Genomic DNA, 20,952 nt, shown 5'->3' with positions numbered 1-20,952 from the left:
CACCCTTCCAAGTGGCTAAGATGCAGGTTAGACTATATTTGTAATGATTGCTAGTATGAGGTTTCTAGCGGTAGAAAAAACATTATCGGCTAGATACATGACTTGTGATCAGATAATGGGATCTCAACTACACCGTCGTCTGCAGATAGCTTTTGGCTAGTGTGATATTGCCTTTTATTGTCTTGTATAAAGTAAGTGACAGTAATGCACATGATAATACGCTTCAAAAAAGATTGTCATATAGGTAAATATCTCGGGAAAATAGGTATTCGTAGAGAAAGGCACAGGACTATCTTAGGTGAGTCCCGTGTCTACGTCCCGAGTAGCTTACTACTCTCCCCCCTCTCTCGTCTATTGCCGACTTGACTATCCGTGGCTTATTCAACAGTGGAATCCCCTCTTTTAATATGGATATAAGCGTTAGACGCCGCAAGTTTCAAATTTCTTTAATTGTAACTTTGATCTAATTTGTCTATTAGAACCAGGGTGTTTTGGTTGCTAAGTTTGTTCAGTACGAGACATAAAGTCTACAGAAACTATGAACAATGAGTGGAGTATCTTATACTACTCCTCGCGGATAATTTACCTATAAGTATAGGATCTCGTGGGATTTCCAGGTTTCAACTCCTTATCTCCCACAACGCTGCGCCTTGACCTCCATCTACACTTCAGTTTGCCACAATGCCTTCCCTATTTACTCTAGTCCGGGCCCTAATCGGCATCACTGCACTGTCGTCTAGACCTTCTGCAGCTTCTCTCCAGACAGTCACGAACTGGGGCGAAAATCCATCTGACATCTCCACGATGCAGATATATGTCCCTGACAAGCTTGCCGCCAACCCTCCCATCATCCTTGGCGTAAGTTCATGACTTAATTATTTCGGACTATCTAACACACATGGCAGTTACACCCTTGCGGAGGCACCGGCCAAATGTATTATGGCATGACGAAGCTGCCAAAATACGCCGACTCCATAGGTTTTATTCTGATCTACCCAACAACCACCAAAGAGACAAATTGCCGGGACTGTCACTCCAACAAGACCCTAACACACGAAGGTGGCGGAGACTCTCAGGGCCTCGTCAACATGGTTAAATACGCCCTGAACAAGTATAACGGTGACCCAACCAAAGTGTTCGCCGTCGGCGGATCATCAGGGGCAATGATGACCAATGTACTCGCTGCAACCTATCCCGATGTCTTCAACGCGGGTGCATCATGGTCTGGCGGCCCCGGCCGCCTGTTGGTACGGCTTACCGATTTCAACACCAGCCTCATCTGATTTAAGCTGTCCCATGGGGCGCAAGACGTACAATGCGTAGCAATGGGGCGATATTGCGCGAGGCTGCTACCCCGGGTATAGCGGTAATCGTACCCGTATGATTATTGCACATGGGACTGCGGATCCTGCGGTCCTGTATTCGCTCCTTGGGATGCAATTGGCGCAGTGGAGTAATGTGCTTGGAGTCAGCTTCTCGAAGAATATGACAAACACTCCGGCGCAGGGCTGGACAGAGATGATTTACGGAGATGGGAGTAAGTTGGTGGGCCTTAGTCTTCAGGGTGGAGGTCATATTCCTCGGTTTCAGGAAGAGAAAGTGCTTAAGTTCTTCGGGCTTATGTAGGAGGGGCAGCTGAGGGTGCTCCTAGATGAGAATGTTCAATGTTGTGATTATTCTCTAGGTAACCCTTACAAGTGACCATGGTAAATTCTTTCGACTTACAAGGATGGAAAGGCAGATTTGATTAGTTGTAGTTAAATATTTGGAATTAACATGAATGCTGGACTGGATATTATGATAAAACACCTTCAAATTTACGAAATGTTCAGTCGCTTATTAAAACGCTTCACGGTCTCTCCAATCACTGTGCCCTTATACTTGCTCTATATCCCTATACATTCGGGATTAAGGCGCTAATCGCCGGTACTAATCGCCGCGTTAACCCCATCACCCAGACGTTATTTCTACACCGAATTGTATATTATTATACTATCCTCGCACTGCTTTTGCTGACATCTGTTGTTTATCTTAATCAAACGTCTTATAGTTTATTAAGACCGTTGGGACGCAGAACACTTGCAAGTGACAGCACATATCCATTAAGTACATACCATTATACAATGGCTCGCCCACCACCACCTCCACCAAAGAGTCTCCTTGGCAGACACCGTCTGCTGTCTCCAACAGCTTCCGTTCGTGTGAGCCCACTATGTCTAGGCGGAATGAGTAGGTCACTGCTGCTTTAAATCAAACCCGTACTGTAAAACTAACCCTACTGAAGGTTTGGGCAGCAATTGGAAGGGCACGATGGGCGAATGCAGCAAAGAAACGGTGTTTGAGCTCCTGGATACGTTTTATGACCTAGGCGGTAATTTTATTGATACCGCCAATGTGTATCAAAACGGCCAAAGCGAGGAGTGGATCGGCGAATGGATGCAGAAGTCCGGAAATCGAGACGAGATAGTCATTTCCACTAAATACACCCTTGGTTCCATGGTCGGCAGACCGGTGCAGCAGAGCAATTTTGGCGGAACCGGTACGAAGAGTATGCACTTGAGCATTGAGTCTAGCCTGAAAAGACTCCAGACGGACTATATCGACCTGGTAAGGGGGACATTCCACACCGCAACCACAGTTATAAAGCTAATACACCACAGTATTACGTTCACTACTGGGACTATGCAACCGAGATCCCTGAGCTGATGCAGTCACTCAATACGCTGGTCCAGCAGCGCAAAGTTCTTTATCTCGGGATCAGTGATACACCTGCTTGGGTGGTCGTGAAGGCAAACTGTTACGCTCGAGAACACGGGTTGCGACCGTTCTCCGTTTACCAAGGTCGCCTTTCTGCGCAAGTGCGTGACTTGGAGCGTGATATTATCCCAATGTGCCTAGACGAAGGCATGGCGATCCATCCCTGGGGTGTCATGGGCAGCGGTATATTAATCTACCACTCACAATCATCCGTAACGTTTATTAACTAGATCCAGGATATTTTACGTCGCCTGAATCAGCACCGAAGGAAGGGGGGCGCCAAACTCCATTCATCAAGACTGGCCGTGAGGCTCAAGTCTCTCAAGCGTTGGACAGTGTGGCGAGGCGTCTCAATGTCCCCATCAATTCCGTTGCCATTGCCTACGTGATGCAGAAAGTAAGTTAACCACGCGTCTTCCGTATATGTATGCGTCCGGGCACTAGCGTACTGACTTCCGGTATCAAAGGCGCCATACGTGTATCCAATTCTCGGTGGTCGCAAAGTAGCTCATCTCAAGGCCAATATTGAAGCCCTCAACTTGCAGCTCACTCCAGAGGATGTCGCGGAGATCCAGACGGGCTATGACTTCGACCCAGGCTTCCCTCACAACTTCGTGAACACGGAAGGCAAAGCTCCTCGGGGACCTGAAGACATCAGCTGCCTTGGCTGGCTAGGGTACTTCGACTATGTCCAAGGTCGGCAGCCAATTAAGCCGCATCAGGGAGAGCTTAACGCACCCTGGAGGCCTTAAATACGTAGGAAATCTGGACAAATTACTAGTCGCGGCGAGGCTAAGAACCGGAGGAATTGAATTTATTGAATATTATACATCTTATATAAATTGCATCTCCCCAATGGATTGCGCACACGATATCTAGCATTGATTTCGAAACTACCCGATTACTAGTTAACAGCGCCGTCTCAGAAGTCAGAGAGTCTGTCCGTTGTTCATTGGAATAAGCGAGCCCCTTTTCTACAGCTGTCGACCTCGATCCAATATTAGTGAATCCGTACCGATTAGGTACTCAGTGCTGAACATTTCTCTCTTCCGAGACACCAAGGCATATTTAGCCTTGATTGGTACCTTTGCGACTATGTTTGTGTCTTTTGGCTAGGTGAAATGCACTGCGCTCCTGATGACACGACGGAGCCACCCGAATTATTGCTGCACCCAGAGCTCGGCATGCTAAATAACCATCGGATTCTTTATCCAATTCAAGCCACTACTATCCGGAAGACTATTTGGCAACTATAGTCCATAGCTTCCTATTGACATTGGAACCCCTAAGTATGACTTTAGTCTCACGATGTCTACTATATCCACCGAATATTACCGATTCGTGTTGAACAAGTCTGTCTTCTGGGAATTGGAGTATATCAGATCTCTACGCCTGCCCTGACAGTAATAATTCAGAACTGCCAATGCAAATGAAGCTCCGACTAACTCTACGAGTCTACTGCATCATCGGCCTAGGGCTTACTCGAGTACTTTCGCAAGCGGCCCTCTGCGGGAGGATTGGGGCTCGTCTCTACCTTCCCGATCATGACCGCACATCTAAGTCTAAACATTAGTTATCCCTAGATAATGCACGTATGCGATTTTGCCATTTTCTCAACTCATCCCGGGGCCATCTCCCTGGATTCTTCCTCTAGTTTTCTTGTGCAGTCTTTTTGTTTTCACGACTGTTTGGAGTGTAGCTGGAGAGTATATAGGGCAGATGGGAACAGAAAGCAAATAGTGGCTGTATTGTAGGGCTACCCGTAAATGATATATAAAATTTGATGACGATGGAAGATTGAGCTGCGGGTCAAACCGCGTGACCAGTCAGGTGGCTTACTCGAGTACAAAATCTTTGATAAATTCATATCTTAGCTGAATAAAATATTGGCTAGTATCTACAAGGCAAGCAACGAAGTTTAAATTTTTCTAATCAAGTCTTAGTGGATGCTGGTGGGGCATCCCAGGTTGTGGCCACCGATAGGCCGAATTTTTGACATGTGGATGTTACGAGTACGAGTTGCGGTCGCGACCTTGCGGCCCTGTCGAGGGCGGGGAGTCTACAGTGTGCTATTCCCTAGATCAACCCTTGAATAATATCAACCGACCTTATAATATTTCGCAGCTCTACTCTCTGTCTTTCTTCCGAGGATCGTATCATCATGGCGGCCACTGCGGGCGATGTCATAGACATCGGCAATTTCGCCACAAAGCTGCCTCAATGGAAAGCGTCATCCATAACAAAACCTCTCTACGGCCTCGTAGACATGGGCAGGTAAATACGCCTGTCACAAGAGTCCACTCATCCAGTGCAAGCCATGGTAACTTTTGTTAGCAATGGCATTCGATTCTCCATCTCCGACCTCTCCCCTCCTCGAAGTCGACTCCTCCCCTGTGTATACCGCGAGCGAGCTGCCATTTCCCTCTACGATGCACTCCACGAATCTACACCAAACTCCGAACCTTTCCACTTTTCCAGAGAGACCATAGTGCAAGTCGCGCAGACCCTTGCAAGATTTAAAAGTATCTGCAATATGTACGACGTGCAGAAGGAGAACATCAGTGTATTCGCAACGGAGGCCATGCGCACAGCCAAGAATAAAGATGAGATGCTTTTTGCGATCAAGGAATCGAGTGGATTGGCTGTTGATATCTTGAGTCCTGGCGTGGAAAGTCTGTTCGGGGCAATGGGTGCAAGGAGCGGCTTTCAACGCGTTAATGGACTGTTCATGGATCTTGGCGGCGGCAGCGTCCAAATGACTTATGTCAACTCCACCGCGGAGGAAAACTACGATGTTCTAGCTGCAGATGCTGCAAGAAGCTTGCCGTTTGGAGCTGCGAAGCTCTCTATGGCTTTGGGTAGCCAGAACACTGCGCATGCAGCGAAGGCTGAGTTGCGGGCTAGAATGAGAGAGACTTTCGAGGAGTTAACAACAAGGTTCCCGAAACTGAAAAAAGAGGCAGAGCAGGAGGATGGGATAACAATATACTTCTGTGGAGGTGGCTTCCGAGGATATGGCAGTATGTTGATGCATACTGACCCTATCCAACCCTATCCTATCCCAGTTATCGGTGGATATACTGTTCAAGGGCATCGCTTTATTAAGTGGCGGGAGATGTTACATGCGAACAATCATGAAGGAAAGGTCTTTGGAATGTCGACAAGAAGAAGGGATCAATTCCCGGCCATTGCTACGGTGGTCCAGGCTATTGTTGAAGCCGTGCCGAAAATTAAGCAAGTTGTCTTTTGCAGTGGTGGAAACCGAGAAGGCGTTCTTTATATGAAATTGCCCGTTCAAGTTCGAGAAAGCAACCCACTATCTTTTATCTTAGGGGAAGTTATGTCCGGGAATGATGGCATCGCCAGTGCAGTGTCAATAGTCATATCGTCAGGGTTAGCGAATCCCTATCCGGCTCTCTTCTCCAGCCAGATTCTCCAATATGTGGCGAGTCACACCTGGTTAGATATGGGCAACCCTGATAGTTCCAATTCCGCAAAATCTCTGCATAATCCGATCTCCGGTCTCCTAGCTGGTATTCCTGGCATGACCCACGAGACGCGAGCGATTCTCGCGCTTACCATGTGTGCCAGATGGGGATCTGATCTTGCCCCAGGAGATAAAAAGCTAGCCGACAATCTTCAATCGTTAATTGGGCATGAACTTAGCTGGTGGTGCCGATATATTGGTACGATTGCTAGACTGTTGGCACTTGTAGTGCCTACATGTCCTTCAAGTGAGCAGGCAATAGACAAGGCGCTATCATTACAGGCCTCAGCATCCTCCTGTTTAGGCAAAAAGGGCCACAAGGCTGGCATTCGACTGAGGATCAATATACGCCATGCAGTCTGCCCTGGGCTTAACACGGAAGCAATCGAAGGCCTGTTTGCCAAAGTTGGTAAGAATCTTCAAGTGAACTGGAAAGTGGAGCTAGATGTGGTCGAGTTATGATCGATGGCGCTTTCCGAGGCCCGGACTTAGATAACGAGACTGCGAGGCAAATGTACATATAGGAAAAACGACTCCGAGCAGGACTTTCCGATCAGCATTGGCATGAGTTGGATCTATAGATCAAAACAGTGTCATATTCAATAATAGCCCCGCGAATTTAAAGAGTGCCTTATTACAAGGAATATTATATCAAAACATAGATGAGAACCTATCATGTGGTCATTCGATGTATGTAACATCTGCTAAACCGCAGCATTATCAAATACGCCTACCTACCCAAAACAGGGGAAGAACCGATACAATTCCTTTGACCCGAAACCGTGGCACTAGCTAGAGTAAGTGACACTGTATGCCCTCCAATAAGCGGCATCGCTCGTAATCTGCACTTGCCCATCGCTATCCACCATGACATACTTTCCGTCCTCCTTTTGGAGAGAATAACCCTTACTATGCACGAACTCCAGTGTATATGTCTCCGCTCCTTTTGAGCTACCGATCAACTCGGTATGAACGCCAATATACCTCCCATCCTCTGCACTACTAATGGTAAAACTATTTCCCCCCTGGACAAGGCTATGCACAACCCATCGCTGAGCAATATCCTCATGCTTCACAGTCGCCTTCGTGCCAATAAGGCTGCCCGCCGACTTTCCTGGGTTCGTGAGAGCATAGCCACTGAGCTCGAATACAATGTATCTTCCCTCGGTGACTGACCCACGCATAGCCTTGGCTCCGTCTTCCGAAAGGCTGGAGACCTTACCTGGATCAATCTGGCTGGTATATGGGACGTCTGGCCGGGTAACATTGTATTTATTTTCACAGTAACTCGCACCATCGTAATTTCCAGAAGCATCCTGATGTGGAGCGGGGGCATCTGGAATAAATGGGAGGGAGTAGTCTGGATTGGCAAAATCGAAGGCATTGACGAGGGATGACATATGCTCTCTCCTCCAAGGCACCATTTCGTTTGTCGTGACATTCTTGCCTTTCGCTGAAAGCCACTCTTCGATGAAAATGATTTGAGAATTGTGATCGGCGGCTTCCGTGAATACTGATCCCCCTCGAGTCCAGGGGCTAATAATGTAGAATGGAACACGAAACCCCGGGCCACTATAAGTATATCCTACATTGTTATAAGGATCTTCGACCCATTCCCCGGGCGTATCAAGCGGAGAATGGTATGGGGTCACTTTTCTCATGTCAGCAAGTTGAGTTAGTTCGCAATTGAGATGTCAATGAAAGTGACACATGCTCGAAAACTAGAAGCTCATGCCGGAACGCTCAAGACGCCTCACAGCAAGAGAGTGGTTTCACGAAAAACAATGCATACCGTGATCTCCCCATCCACCTGTCTCATCGTATGAAATTATAAGGGCTGTTTTTGAATACCCAGCCCCTGTTGTGACTGCATCTACGACCTTTTTTTGCAGCCATGCCCCGTCTCGTGGAGCATATGGCGGATGTTCAGATAATTGGGGTGGGCCAACTATAAAGGATATGGCAGGGAGAGTGCCATTTGCTGCCTGGGTATAAAAGTCGTTAAGCGTGCTGCCAACCATCCCTTTATTACTGAGGGGGGATCCCGGTAAGGCATCTTGGAATTGAGCGAACCAGGCAAGCGGGTTGTCGTCAAAATTATCTTCATCCTGATAAACCGACCAAGACACACCAGCATCCTGGTATATCTCAGGTGTTGTCTTCCAAGATAACGGGTAACAATTGAACCCGCCTTCCTCACAGCCGGGTGTTTCATTGTTATCAATATAGGGGTATCCCCCTTGAGACTTAGTTTGCGGAGAGCCGGGGACATTGATCGACCCTGATACCCAGAAGACACGATTAGGGTTTGTTGCAGCTATGACAGATTCCTAGGGTGGATTAGAACGGAGTTCATTGAGAGAGCGGCTTCCACGCCGAGAACTGATCCAAAACCAGTCAAACATTGAAGCACGACTTGCCTGATACATGTCACCAACAGTCCAGCCATCAGCAATAGCGTATTGCACAGGTATGTCACTTCTTCGATAATGGCCCCAGCTCCATGGGGTGTTGTTCGTTGCCCAATGGTTGTTCAAACCCCCATTAAGAGCAGCGTGGTTATCTTGCCAACTATTCTCACCAGCAACCATACATTGGGTTGCCTCCAGATAACTCCCGCCTTGATGATTGAGATACCATGGGAGAAGATAGGGGGCGGAGGTACTTAAATTCGAATTAACCGCTTGTTGCCAAACAGGCTTGCCATCGTTGACTTGGACGTTGGGATCCGAGAATCCTCGAACCCCGGCCATAGTCCCAAAGTAGTGGTCGAAGGCACGATTCTCTGAAGCAAGTTAGGAACACATACACAAATGCTCACGCACAAGGGAATCGAAGAAAATCAGGTTTTCACCTTGCATGAAGAGCACAACGTGCTCAATATCTGTGATAGAGCCCGTCGATGCTGGGGCCACCAATAACGGATGTATTGCTGCAAATGCCCAGACGAACTTTAATTTGACTGTCATGGTGGAATTAGTTGTTGCAGACGACGTCAAGCTCTGCAAAATGCAGAAAAGGGAGCGCACATATATATACACCTATAGCCGCGCATACGCATGCACATGCAAATATATGAATCTTCATGACTCGTTTCACTGGGGACCCCGCAAACATAGTGGTCGTCCGTCAAGGGCATATAGCACAAAGGCTCGCAGATTTAGTTTAGGTTCGCCCCCTTTTCCACAAGGATCGCATATCAACCTCCCCAGGATAGTCGATCGCATCCACAGGTGCTTGGGCAAGATCTCGCTGTCCGTTGGCAGAGGTAGAGCTCCAGTTGGGAATAGCAGGATAGGTGCTACGCTTCGAAATAAGCACCGTACCTTCGGATCGGACTCGGCAAACGATGATGTTTGCAAGTGGCTTGTTTTATATTTCGTGAAGACGCGTTGAGGAGCACCTGCGCGGTACACTTGCCTACCAATTGCGGTTAGCCTAGCCCATGTACCCTCACACGATAAACACGTGCACTGACTAACGAACTAGGTACCTAGGTACCTATCCTGCAACAACACGCCCAGCTTCTATACTCTTGCTGAGCCCGAGCAACAGAACAAACCCATCCTAAGAACTTGGAAGACTTTTAAACCGGATAAGGCGGTGTCCTTAAATTGTATGCGGACGTGCGAAGGAAAAAACTGATGGCTCGGTGCAACGACTAAGAGACTGAGTGGGCAAAACTTGGCCCCCGCCCCCGTATAACACGGCGCAACGGGAGGCACCATGAGAGCTACAGAAAGCCCCCGAAGAAAAAGCTGTGTAATGCTCACATCGTTACCCACAGATGTAAATGAATCTAGAGCTTCAGCGGGGCTTTTGGCGGATGATGAAAGGGATGCCGGTGGCTGCGGGAGTCCGCCCGAAGGAGAGAAACGTGATGAAGGCAGCTGCGGTGATGATGAGGTTAGCAGGAGGTACGGAAACAGGAGCAAATATCTTCGGCTCGTGGGGCTCATCTTTGCCGTCATTCTACTCACTCTCATCAGCATTTCTTCGTATATGAAGTTGCTCCTTTCCACATCCAACATTTCTCCCCTCGATATCCCTGCAGAGCTCGAGGATGGAGATGGAGATAGGGCCAAGAACAGCGTGTTTGGAATTCAGCTCCACCCGGAATATCATGCGGAACGTGTTGCAAAAACCATCACACATCACTGGAGTATCACATCGGATTACCGCTTTCCAGATGGTGTTAAGAAATCGGTTTACCTTGTCAATGGACAATTCCCTGGTCCGACCATCGAGTGTCGCTCAGGTGACCGATTGGTCATCCATATCACCAACGAGCTGTCTACGGATGAAGGGGTCTCAATACATTGGCATGGTCTGCATATGCGGAATTCCAATGCTATGGATGGAGCTGTTGGCTTCACCCAGTGCCCAGTTCCCAAAAGTAGGACTTTTTCTTATGAGTTTGATATTGATCAAGACCAGCACGGGACCTTCTGGTGGCATGCCCATTCTGAAGTTCAAAGGGGTGATGGAATGTACGGAGGGCTCGTGGTCCATAGGCCGTCGGCGGGGAAAACCGAAATGGAGGAATATGGATATGAGCGAGATGTCCTACTTCTTATTGGAGATTGGTATCATCGAACGGCTGGAGAGGTTCTCGATTGGTATACTAGTGTCCGCGGATTTGGCAATGAAGTAAGTTCTGTGCCAAGCTTATCCTCTCTCACTCCTTCTTGTACTAAAACTGGAAAGCCCGTCCCAGACTCATTACTCGTAAACGGTGTGGGAAGATTCATATGTTCGATGGCAGTACCTGCAAGGCCAGTCGAATGTTCCGATATAACAATAGATGGGATTTCTGCACTGCTTGGGTCAAATAAAGACCTCGCGCTAACAAGACTAAGGGTAGTTAATGTCGGGTATATATGCATTGGAATTTTTGTTTTATGAGTACGCTAATCCAGTTCCAGGTCACTTGCGGGCTTTACCCTCGGAATCTCATCAGGAACGTTTACCCCTCTGAAATTGGACGGAGGTAGGCCCATCTCAGGGTCGCCTTCAAATTCTGTTGGAGTACTATATCCTGGAGAACGGGTAGATCTCCTTCTAAAAGTACCCAACCAAGATGCTGTTTCTTCATCGTTACATATTAACTTAGATCCAGAGTAAGTATTTATTTCCCAGTATGCCTATAGTATATAACTCTTACTTTATCTCAGAAATTTCAAGTTCCCAAACCCTGCTCTGCGGCCCAATCAAACATTTTCGCTTATATCTTCCGTCCAAGATATTCCCATCAGCGATAGAAAACGGCATGCTCTAGATAATTCGTCAAATTTTGACCTTGGCTCCGCTATTTCCGCTGAGCCCAATGACTCCAATTCCTCATTTCCAGAGCATCCGCACCAAATCATACTGTTATACATTAGGACCGAGAAACTGGCGAAATTCGCCAATCACCCCATGGGCTTCATCAATCGGACATCATGGTTACTGCAGAACAACCCAGCTCTCCCCCTCATTTCTCTTACAAGGAGCCAGTGGGACTCGAACCAATTCGTTCCATGGGTTCCTACTTCACAAACAACCGAAACTTGGGTTGATATCATCCTCAACAATCTTGACGACGGCGCTCATCCGTTCCATCTCCATGGCCACGATTTCTACGTTCTGGCATCATATCGCTCCGAGCATGGCTGGGGGAGTTATTCCCCTTATGCATCATCGGGGTCATCTGCTTTAAAGCCAAAGCTAAATTTGAAAAATCCACTGCGGAAGGATACGGTTGCCGTTCCCAGAAGGGGTTATGTGGTGCTGAGATTTCGTGCAGATAACCCCGGTATCTGGATGCTCCATTGCCATGTTTTATTTCATCAAGCAAGTGGAATGGCGATGGGGATTTTAGTAGGTGGGAATGATGCCCATGACAATTTGGATTTAGTTCCAAAGGAGTCTTGCCAAAACGTTGATTGAATAGTGGACTCGAGCAACACTAAGAAAAACACCTTACTAAAGGATCTCGGAAGTTTATAGGAATCGTGACTAAAGAAAAGAAATATATCGACCAAGGTCCACAGAACCGTAGACTCTATAATGAATTTCGAAATGACAATGTTGACGGGCAATAGTACTATGTAGCTAGGCAACGAGGCAACTCTGCGGCTAAGCTGTCACTCACCACTCAACTTCAACTTTACCACCACCCGCCAAACTCCTCCTCACCGTCAAAGACCTGAACACCAACTGACTTCACAACAAATTCACGTGACTTATCATGGGACCGCAAAGCCCATTAAAACAGTCCTGAAGTTTTCAAATAACAGTAAGTACACATATCCTTTGACCCATTTATATAGATGCGTCTAGATTTACATTACTTACAAAACTTAGACCCAAGACAGACCAAAGGTGATCGTGTGTGGTTACCCTGTGGCCGACTTCAAAACAAAAGATCCTCAAAGCTTTCAAACCACAGTATGTAGTCCTTTGAGATATACGTATAAAACCGGTTCTATAGACTTACAAATAACTAAGCCTAAGGCTCCAGATTCCTAGTCTGCCTAGAACCCAATCCTCTGAATTCGCTCTTGATTCAAAGCCAACATCCCTCAAGATGTGCAATATATACAAAACTATATTTGCATGCCGCCATAGTAAGGAGTGGCCGGTTATATGTATCTTTGTGCAGCGGAGCTTGGTCAAGAATCCTAAAGATTGTCCCAGGTTCCATCAGACTCAGTTTACAAAGATCGAAATTTGTCCTGCGTGCGAGGAGGAGAGCAATGAAGCTGTTGGCAACATCGCTGTGAAGGCTAGGGTGGTTGCGGGCCACCTGCGGTGCGCTGTTATGTGATTATCATTGGATTCTGCTAGCTGCTAGAGGATAAGTGGGTGGCGCGGTAGCAAATTAATTGCGGACATATGATTCTTAACTTCTCTATCAGTGGCGTTGCCAAGGGTATATTCTAGACGATGGGATAAAGATGAATAATGAATACTTTCTGATCTCAAGATGCTTTGAAGCTAGATGCTTTGAAGATAACGAATGCCAATAGTCCTTTCAAGTGACTTCAGATACTTTTACAATGTGAATTGGTGAGAATGACAATATCTTGTATTGTGCCACGACAATTGAATGGGGAGGATTACTACAGGACACGAAACAGATACACTAGTGTTATGTCAAGGTTCACTCTATCACCGTTCTATACCATTAAAATTCAAGTAGAATCCCGCAATAGAAACCAGTCGCACATCACTTCCCGACTTCAACACATACGTTAGATTCATAGTGTGAAAGGTATATTCTCACTTTACGATGTGATTAGTTCAAGGTTTTTGTTTGGTATTACATGGATTACATGGGTTCAGTTGCAAAGCCTGATTTTCTCTTTCAAGATTAATAAAGCCAATAATAACGTCAACCCATTGTCCAGTACTTCTTCTAACAAAAAGCGAACAATGGCATTGTTCATCTTCAGTTACAGAAGATGTATAAGTACGCAAACCTGGTCCTATTTGATTGAGACATCTAGTCCAACTTGTTCGGTCTGTCGATACTTCACTGAATACTTTGTATTATATACCTCCAAGTAAGTATACCCAACACTCCCCTCTGACGACGTTACCATCCCCTTAGCACAATTCCATCGATTTAAGCGCAGCCAAAATGTGCAAAGAAATCATCGTCCATCACCCTTGCCAGCATACCACCAGAAACATCGCCCATTGCGGCCACCACCTAGGAGCTGCATGGCGCATATGCCCTAACCTCGTGGGACCGGAGGATGAAGACGCAGAGAGGCTTTGCCCCGTGTGCCGGGGCGAGATGAAGAGAAGGATAGCTGAGAAGAACAGGAGAGCGGCAGAGAAGAACGCGGCGAGGGATGGTGAGCCTATGAGCTGGCGGGTTTTAAATTGGGCATGGATATGATCGAGACTGATAAAATAACGAGATTGGGGGCAAGGCAATGTAATCAAGGAGTGAGGTTGACCAAGAATATCCAAATAGAAAATGACCAATGTGCGGGCGGAGGTCAGAAAATAGTTAAAAGTACCGGATACAAGATGGGGAGTAACAGAATAGAAAAGGCGATAAATACATCACGGATTTCAAGTAAAGGACGTAAGATCTTACTTTTCACCCCCTTAATTAATTCCAGATAAAAGGAATCATATCAAAGAAACATGAACTAGCCTAGATATGGGACGTTTAATCTATAGAAAATACTACCCAAAATGTGATCCCGAATATATAACGAGCGCCTGAGAATCTCAACCATGTATATCTTACACATTATACGCTCCATTTCGCTTTTGGACCTCGTAATAATACAACTGGTGTCTAATCTTCCACCAGTAGTTTAACATTGATATTATGCCCCAACTCCCACCCTTCACGCAGCTAGGCGGCAAAATGTGCTCAACGTGGCTCGACCGAACGACCGACCTGGCCGTTAGAAGTTGAACTCTCCCCTCGCTTAAACTTCGAAGGACCCGGGCTAGGTATTATGTCACCGTCAGCCGTAACCATTACCCTCTCCGTTGTATTCCAATCCTCCTCCTCCGAATCTTCACTTTCAGCGTCAGCTTCACTTTCGCTACCTATGCCTTGTGCTATTAAGTGATGTTTATGCGCCTCCAACTGGGCTTCTTCCCTCATCTTTGTGATCTTAATATAATTGTATGCAGCGATGGCGCCGATGGTAACGAAAAGGCCCGATATGTTAATTGGGGTTAGCGTATCCCCAAAAACAATTGCCGCAGCGGAGATTGTGACGACTTCTTTGAATATGCCTGCGATAGAGAGTGTCACGACCGAGGTCCGTTGAAGTAGTGCAAATTCAGACGCAGTCATGCAGAAGGCTATAATTCCAGGGAAAAGCAACAGGCAGGGGCCGAGGATCTGTCCTTTCGTCGCGATGAGGAGCTTGAGTCCTTCCAGTAGCGCGGGAAAGCCCTCGACAGGAATGGCGAGTATAAGAAGCGAGACGAACATGACTGGAGCTAGGAAAAAGATGGAGGAGAATGGATTTGATGTTGCGGGATTGCGTAAGAGTAGGATTTGCGTCAGGCCCCAGCGGAAGCCAGAAAAGAAGGCGGCAGAGATGACTAAAATGAAGCCCAGCGCCGAGAAGTCGACTTCGCCAGCTACCATCATCACTACCCCAATAGTCATCGTGGCAATGATTCCAACAAGGCGCCATGAGGGAATTTCGAGCCGGAATAAGAAGGCAAAGATTAGAACGAATGCCAAAGAGGATGATTTACACATAGCTAGCAATACTTGGTCAGCGCTGAAGTCAGGGTACAAAGAAGAGCGCGGACGTACTATAGAACGTAAGGGTAATGAATTTCAAGCTCGTATTGCCCAATCCAATATCAAGCCCCGTAGCCACGCCGCAAGGCCCTATGCGCGTAAAGTAGAACATTCGAGTCATCAGCGGCTTTTTCGAGTCTGTTTCATGCTGGGCAGGATCCGAATCTTCATTGTGTGTGTTTTCGGGGTTCGAAATAGAGTTGTACCGCGGCCGGAAGCGCGGGAGGAAGTAGAGAACAAGGGACGACAGGGAGAACTGCACCAGCATATGGGTACATGTCGTGAATAGCGGGAAGTGGAAATCGAGATGCTCCTCTGAGAACATCCATTTGTTGTACTGTAGTACGCGGTTAGACGGCCGGTTGGACTCTATCAGGGGGAGGAGATACTCACAATTGATATAGATAACGAAAACACATACCACATGCCAATTAATAAAGCGTTGATCATGCCATTCTTGAACACATATCGGTCTGCCTCTTTCTTCTCCTCCTCGGTGATCTGTACATCGCCAGCAATCCTTTGGTCCAGGAGTGTGTTCCTCCTCTTCCGCCGCCTTCTCCTTCCTCTATGTTTCCCCGTCAAGCCGGTCTCTTCATCATCCTCCAACCCTTCATCTGAGAAGTCATCCAGCTCCAGCTCCTCACTGATGCTCATGGTGTCATCCTCCAGCAGACTGTCCACGGCCTTGGGCTCTTCTTGTATTGGATCTCTCTTAGTGGGCGACAATGAGGTCCGGTTGGGTATCCCAGGGAGGCTACCATCCAACGTATTCATCACACTGCTCCTCCGCCGCCGATGCCCCGAGGGTTCGGGTTCCATGTTTCTGCGACCAAGACGAGGGATGGGGATTCGAGCGACAGCAACGGTGGCAGCGGCATCAAGAGTCCCTATATCGTGGCTAGCACTGGTGCTATTGGCATGCGCTAGGAAGCTGCAGGCTGGGGACTCGCAGGCTGGTGTTCCCCGCAGAAATTGAAGTGGGCCAGAGGATGGAGGCAAAGATTGAATATGGCTGGTGCTGCTTTTGTTACTGTTGTTACTGTTAGTATCGGGCTGGACAGGGTGTTGTGGAGGGTCGTTCGTACATAACCGGAAATCCCCAATGCCGTTTTTTACATCACGGGCTCGTGGCTGGCAGCGCACCTGCACAGAGTCACAGACGGCCTGTCTGCGATGTCGTGAATGGGGCTGGTGGTGTCTTGGGTGTCCTTGGATATCTTGGACCGCAAAGCAAATCGGCCTTGGGTGCAAACGCGCTGGTGATCAAGCGACGTTCTAGATCTAGAATCTGACAGGGAGGTGAGACATGTGGGAGACACAGGAGAAGGAAGTCCGAAGTAGCAAAGCAAACGGCGACGCTTTTTATTTCCTGGTACTAGCTAATCAATTGTTAATCTGGTATTCCTAAGTACTCTCTTTGTAGTAGAATCATTCACAATGTCACAAGAAAGGCAGAATCCTGCGGAGTTTAGAGCTATTCTATTTCCCCCGCTTACTTCTAAGTGAGTGATTGAGGTCAGCTGATGACACCCGCTCGGCAGGTGCGCCATAAATACCTTGGTAGGTATAATAGCAATGTAGCAACGAGTACAGGTATGTAGATTGAACAGCGTATGCCAAAGTGCGCAACCATGAGCATTTATCTTATGTGTATAATGTATTGTATACTAACTCTATGTTGGCACCTAGGTACGAGTACCTATATCTGTGCGATGTTTTCACGGTCTACCCACTGATTACCTAAGCATACTTCTAAGAACGCCCGTGACGATAGCGGTAAATACAAATAGCCAAAACTAATATCTTGAAGGCATCTTAAGGCAGTACGAAGGCAGATCAAGCTCTCCAGCGCAATCCATCCTCTCCCGCTAATAATGATTAGCTACGGCGTTGCAAGTGCAATTGCACATGTCGCTCGAGTTTCGAAGGATAAAGACAGATACAAAGGCAAAGTGGGCCCAAACACGCTTTAGACAGCAAGCATACGGCAGGTAAGCAACTTTAGAGCCTTCATTTTAGCTTGCCGGCTACCTAGATTCTAAGCTGCTCTTACTATTAGTAAGATAGGTAGTTATGCTTAAGGCAGTTAGTTGTCTCTTCTATTCTCTATTCTTTCTTCGTCGTCAACGTCGTGGGCTACGGAGTAGCTCTTCGCCCCGCTACGCCTATGACGTCTACAACTACAGCGAACAGCTACTGTCTTCCCCCTCCGCATCATACCTCTAATCATGCCCGAAGGTTAAATTTTAAGCCTACTCAACTCCCTTTTACCTCCAGCTACCGAAACTATTAAGTAGGAACGTCCAGTGCTACACCAGTTCCAGTTCCGGTTCCAGTCTCATCGGGCTACGAGAGCCAAACTAACTCCAACTACAATTCCAACTCCAGCTACCACTTTCGGAGACCAAGCTTCTCCAATCACAATTACAATTTCGTTTCAGATGCAATCGCGGCTGTAGCAATAATCAATTACACTATATCTCCATCATGGCCACGGTAGGTACAGCTCCAAGCCAAATGCATATCCCCACCCGACGATCTGGGACGGGATACCTCCCCATCGAGAATTATGGTTTGATTGGCAATATGAGGACCTGTGCTCTGGTGGGTATCGATGGTAGCATTGATTTTATGTGTTGGTAAGCTCGCCATCCCTCTTCTTTCCCTGTCCTGTTTCCGGTGGCTCCGGGGCTGCTTCGTCTTTATAATCCTGAGCACCAAGCCGCGACATACATTGACCACCCAGTCTCACAGGCCGGACTTCGACTCCCCTTCCATTTTTTGCAGGCTCCTCGACAAGGACAAAGGCGGATACTTCAGCATTGCACCTCCAGCAGACGTTGTTACTTTCACTACCAAGCAGCAGTACCTGCCATCCACTACCATATTACAGACGCGATACATCCACGAAGATGGAGTTGCCGACCTAATTGACTTCTTCCCCCGTCCCAAGGAGACCCGCGTAGTGGCCAAACTACCCCAGCAAATGCCTTACCGCGAGTCGGTCTCGGTGCAGGATGAGCTGAAGAGATGGCTGGTTCGGAGAGTCGAGTGTATTCGTGGTAAAATTGATATAGGTATTGTCATCTCCCCTTCACCAGAATCGTTCCTGCTAAGAACACTGTGGATAGACGTGGAGATATTTCCAGCCTTTGACTACGCCCGGGCTGAACACGACGTCGAAATTACTATCCCAAACCATACCCGGGGATGTGAAAAGAGCAAGACCGTCACGTTCTCAAGTAATGACATGAAGCTCCAGCTAGACGTTACGATTGATCATGGCGAAGAAGACGCAGAATCTTGTCCTGCGGTAAACTTTAGGAAGGTGAAAAATCCAGGCATGAAGGGAGAGGGCGTTGTGGCACACATCCATCTGCAGGAAGGACAGGCAATATCTTTTGTCCTTAGGGACGATATCCCAAACCATGTCACTCCAAATGTGACGACTGGAGACCTTGATCGGCAGCAGCAGTCCACTCAAACATTTTGGCATAATTGGATTATGAAGAGCAAATACAAAGGGCTTTGGCGGGAGGTTGTTTCAAGGAGTCTCTTGATTCTGAAGCTGCTGACCTATGAACCTACGGGCGCGATCGTGGCAGCTCCAACGTTTTCGATTCCCGAAGATATTGGTGGAACTCGGTGAGTAGTTTGCTTGATGTCTGTCATTTCTTCCCAGTCTTCCGGCGAACCAGGCCCTTCTTGCTGATTTTGATGCTTTAATATCCTATCCGGCCAATGGTAGCCTTGTCCTGTCGTATTTTAGTTATTGAGTTGCATACTCCACGAATCTACTAGCTAACCGGAACAGCAATTGGGATTACCGATATAGTTGGGTGAGGGATTCCAGCTTCACAGTTTATATCCTCCTCCGGATGGGGTTCACCACGGAAGCAGACCATTATATGAACTTCATCAGCGAGCGATTCCGCAAATCCCGATCTGCGGATGGCGCTTTGCCAATCATGTTTACCATCAGGGGTGACACTGATATCCCCGAAATTGATCTCGAGTAAGTTACCCTCACTCCGGCCCTGAACAAAACAATTGATATAATTTAGCCACCTTTCCGGCTACCGCGACAGTAAACCAGTGCGCATTGGTAACGGGGCAGCTTACCACGAACAATATGATATATATGGTGAGCTGATGGATGCCATTTATTTATATAATAAGTACGGTAAGCCGGTCACGTGGGAACAATGGGTGGCTGTAAGGGAAATCCTAGGTATAGCCCTAACTAGATGTAGCAACGCAATTCAAGCTAACTATGTATTAGACTATGTGTTGACTATTATGAATCGTAAGGCTTTCAACCTGTACTACTTTTCCTAGGTTGAAGACAAAAGCATGTTCCATTTTTATGGGTCATTGGGAGAGACTGCAGTAATGCGGAGAATCTTCCGTCCCAATTACTCCTTTCCTAATAGAAGGGGCTCTAGTGCCCACTCCTTCCAGTAGTCATGGAAGGAGTTTTTCTTCTTCCCCTATCCGGTTCAATTTCTTAGCATAGATCACTCACCGAACAATAGAACCGGATATGTCAATTTGGGAGGTCCGCAACAAGAAGCAACACTTCGTGTACTCGAAGATCATGCTGTGGGTCGCATTTGACCGTGGGCTCCGTCTCGCAGAAAAGCGCTGTCTCCCATGCCCAAATCGGAACGCATGGCTAGCAGCAAGAGATGGACTGTATGAGGAGGTTATGCAACGAGGTATGCCTTTTCTACGCTCTGCTTACGCCGACTAATCGTTCCCAGGTTACAGCTCCAACCTCCAATGTTTCATTCAAAGTTATGAAGGTGGTGATCTTCTCGATTCTTCAATTCTTGTTGCCCCTCTCGTCTTCTTTATTTCCCCAAATGACCCGCGATTCCTCCGCACAATCGATCGAATTCTCATGCCACCGGAGAAGGGAGGGTTGACATCCGCGGGTCTCGTATACCGCTATAACACTGAATATTCTCATGATGGTGCTTCCATCCTACCAACTTTTGAAGCTCATCCTGACAGTGGTGTAGGAGTCGGCGGCCGCGAAGGTGCCTTCAGTATGTGCACATTCTGGCTCGTGGAGGCTCTCACACGTGCGGGCGTCTATGAGCCGAAATACCTCGTCCGCGCTACCAATATGTTTGAGAATATGCTCAGCTTCTCGAACCATCTGTGCATGTTCTCTGAGGAGATTGCGAGGTCGGGGGAGCAGCTGGGGAACACACCGCAGGCCTTTAGTCACCTTGCATTGATTTCGGCGGCATTTAACTTGGACCGTGCTACGCAGTTCAACCGTTAAACGGATTGGGTTGGAAGGATGTGGTGGGCTCTCGATTTTGACGGCACGAGTATACATGAATGTATGGGGTAGCGGCGAATTTGGAATAGTGACGGGTTACTTGTATAGTCTAGATATAGTCAATAGATGTATTACTAA

The 20,952-nt window shown here is 47.4% G+C and overlaps 7 protein-coding genes across 7 annotated transcripts; 5 read left to right on the top strand and 2 right to left on the bottom strand.

Annotated features, from left to right (window-relative positions):
- Nucleotides 1-681: 681 nt before the first annotated feature.
- Nucleotides 682-1,626, top strand: BP5553_10625 (uncharacterized protein; the record flags this gene model as incomplete). The annotated part of the gene is made up of 3 exons (XM_032019248.1): nucleotides 682-858; nucleotides 906-1,247; nucleotides 1,324-1,626. 3 exons carry the CDS (start codon nucleotides 682-684, stop codon nucleotides 1,624-1,626), a joined length of 822 nt encoding a protein of 273 aa, XP_031864688.1.
- A 497-nt stretch (nucleotides 1,627-2,123) lies between these two features.
- Nucleotides 2,124-3,509, top strand: BP5553_10624 (Aryl-alcohol dehydrogenase (NADP(+)); the record flags this gene model as incomplete). The annotated part of the gene is made up of 5 exons (XM_032019247.1): nucleotides 2,124-2,229; nucleotides 2,285-2,607; nucleotides 2,661-2,940; nucleotides 2,994-3,154; nucleotides 3,225-3,509. The coding sequence occupies 5 exons, from the start codon at nucleotides 2,124-2,126 to the stop codon at nucleotides 3,507-3,509; spliced, it is 1,155 nt and encodes a 384-aa protein (XP_031864687.1).
- A 1,409-nt stretch (nucleotides 3,510-4,918) lies between these two features.
- BP5553_10623 (putative retrograde regulation protein 2) lies at nucleotides 4,919-6,706 on the top strand (the record flags this gene model as incomplete). Its single annotated transcript, XM_032019246.1, has 2 exons — nucleotides 4,919-5,031; nucleotides 5,092-6,706. 2 exons carry the CDS (start codon nucleotides 4,919-4,921, stop codon nucleotides 6,704-6,706), a joined length of 1,728 nt encoding a protein of 575 aa, XP_031864686.1.
- Nucleotides 6,707-7,032: 326 nt separating this feature from the next.
- BP5553_10622 (uncharacterized protein) lies at nucleotides 7,033-9,213 on the bottom strand (the record flags this gene model as incomplete). The annotated part of the gene is made up of 4 exons (XM_032019245.1): nucleotides 7,033-7,895; nucleotides 8,037-8,574; nucleotides 8,683-9,029; nucleotides 9,066-9,213. The coding sequence occupies 4 exons, from the start codon at nucleotides 9,211-9,213 to the stop codon at nucleotides 7,033-7,035; spliced, it is 1,896 nt and encodes a 631-aa protein (XP_031864685.1).
- Nucleotides 9,214-9,970: 757 nt separating this feature from the next.
- BP5553_10621 (uncharacterized protein) lies at nucleotides 9,971-12,172 on the top strand (the record flags this gene model as incomplete). The annotated part of the gene is made up of 4 exons (XM_032019244.1): nucleotides 9,971-10,894; nucleotides 10,952-11,118; nucleotides 11,170-11,364; nucleotides 11,419-12,172. 4 exons carry the CDS (start codon nucleotides 9,971-9,973, stop codon nucleotides 12,170-12,172), a joined length of 2,040 nt encoding a protein of 679 aa, XP_031864684.1.
- Nucleotides 12,173-14,621: 2,449 nt separating this feature from the next.
- BP5553_10620 (Multidrug resistance efflux transporter EmrE) lies at nucleotides 14,622-16,340 on the bottom strand (the record flags this gene model as incomplete). The annotated part of the gene is made up of 3 exons (XM_032019243.1): nucleotides 14,622-15,475; nucleotides 15,531-15,855; nucleotides 15,912-16,340. The coding sequence occupies 3 exons, from the start codon at nucleotides 16,338-16,340 to the stop codon at nucleotides 14,622-14,624; spliced, it is 1,608 nt and encodes a 535-aa protein (XP_031864683.1).
- A 1,668-nt stretch (nucleotides 16,341-18,008) lies between these two features.
- Nucleotides 18,009-20,814, top strand: BP5553_10619 (Six-hairpin glycosidase; the record flags this gene model as incomplete). The annotated part of the gene is made up of 7 exons (XM_032019242.1): nucleotides 18,009-18,160; nucleotides 18,276-19,166; nucleotides 19,336-19,536; nucleotides 19,586-19,665; nucleotides 19,804-19,827; nucleotides 20,057-20,239; nucleotides 20,285-20,814. 7 exons carry the CDS (start codon nucleotides 18,009-18,011, stop codon nucleotides 20,812-20,814), a joined length of 2,061 nt encoding a protein of 686 aa, XP_031864682.1.
- Nucleotides 20,815-20,952: the final 138 nt, after the last annotated feature.

Source organism: Venustampulla echinocandica (genome assembly GCF_003357145.1).
Source record: "Venustampulla echinocandica strain BP 5553 chromosome Unknown scaffold_16, whole genome shotgun sequence".
Classification (NCBI taxonomy): Eukaryota; Fungi; Ascomycota; class Leotiomycetes; order Helotiales; family Pleuroascaceae; genus Venustampulla; species Venustampulla echinocandica.
This window is presented reverse-complemented; position numbering and strand designations above follow the sequence as displayed.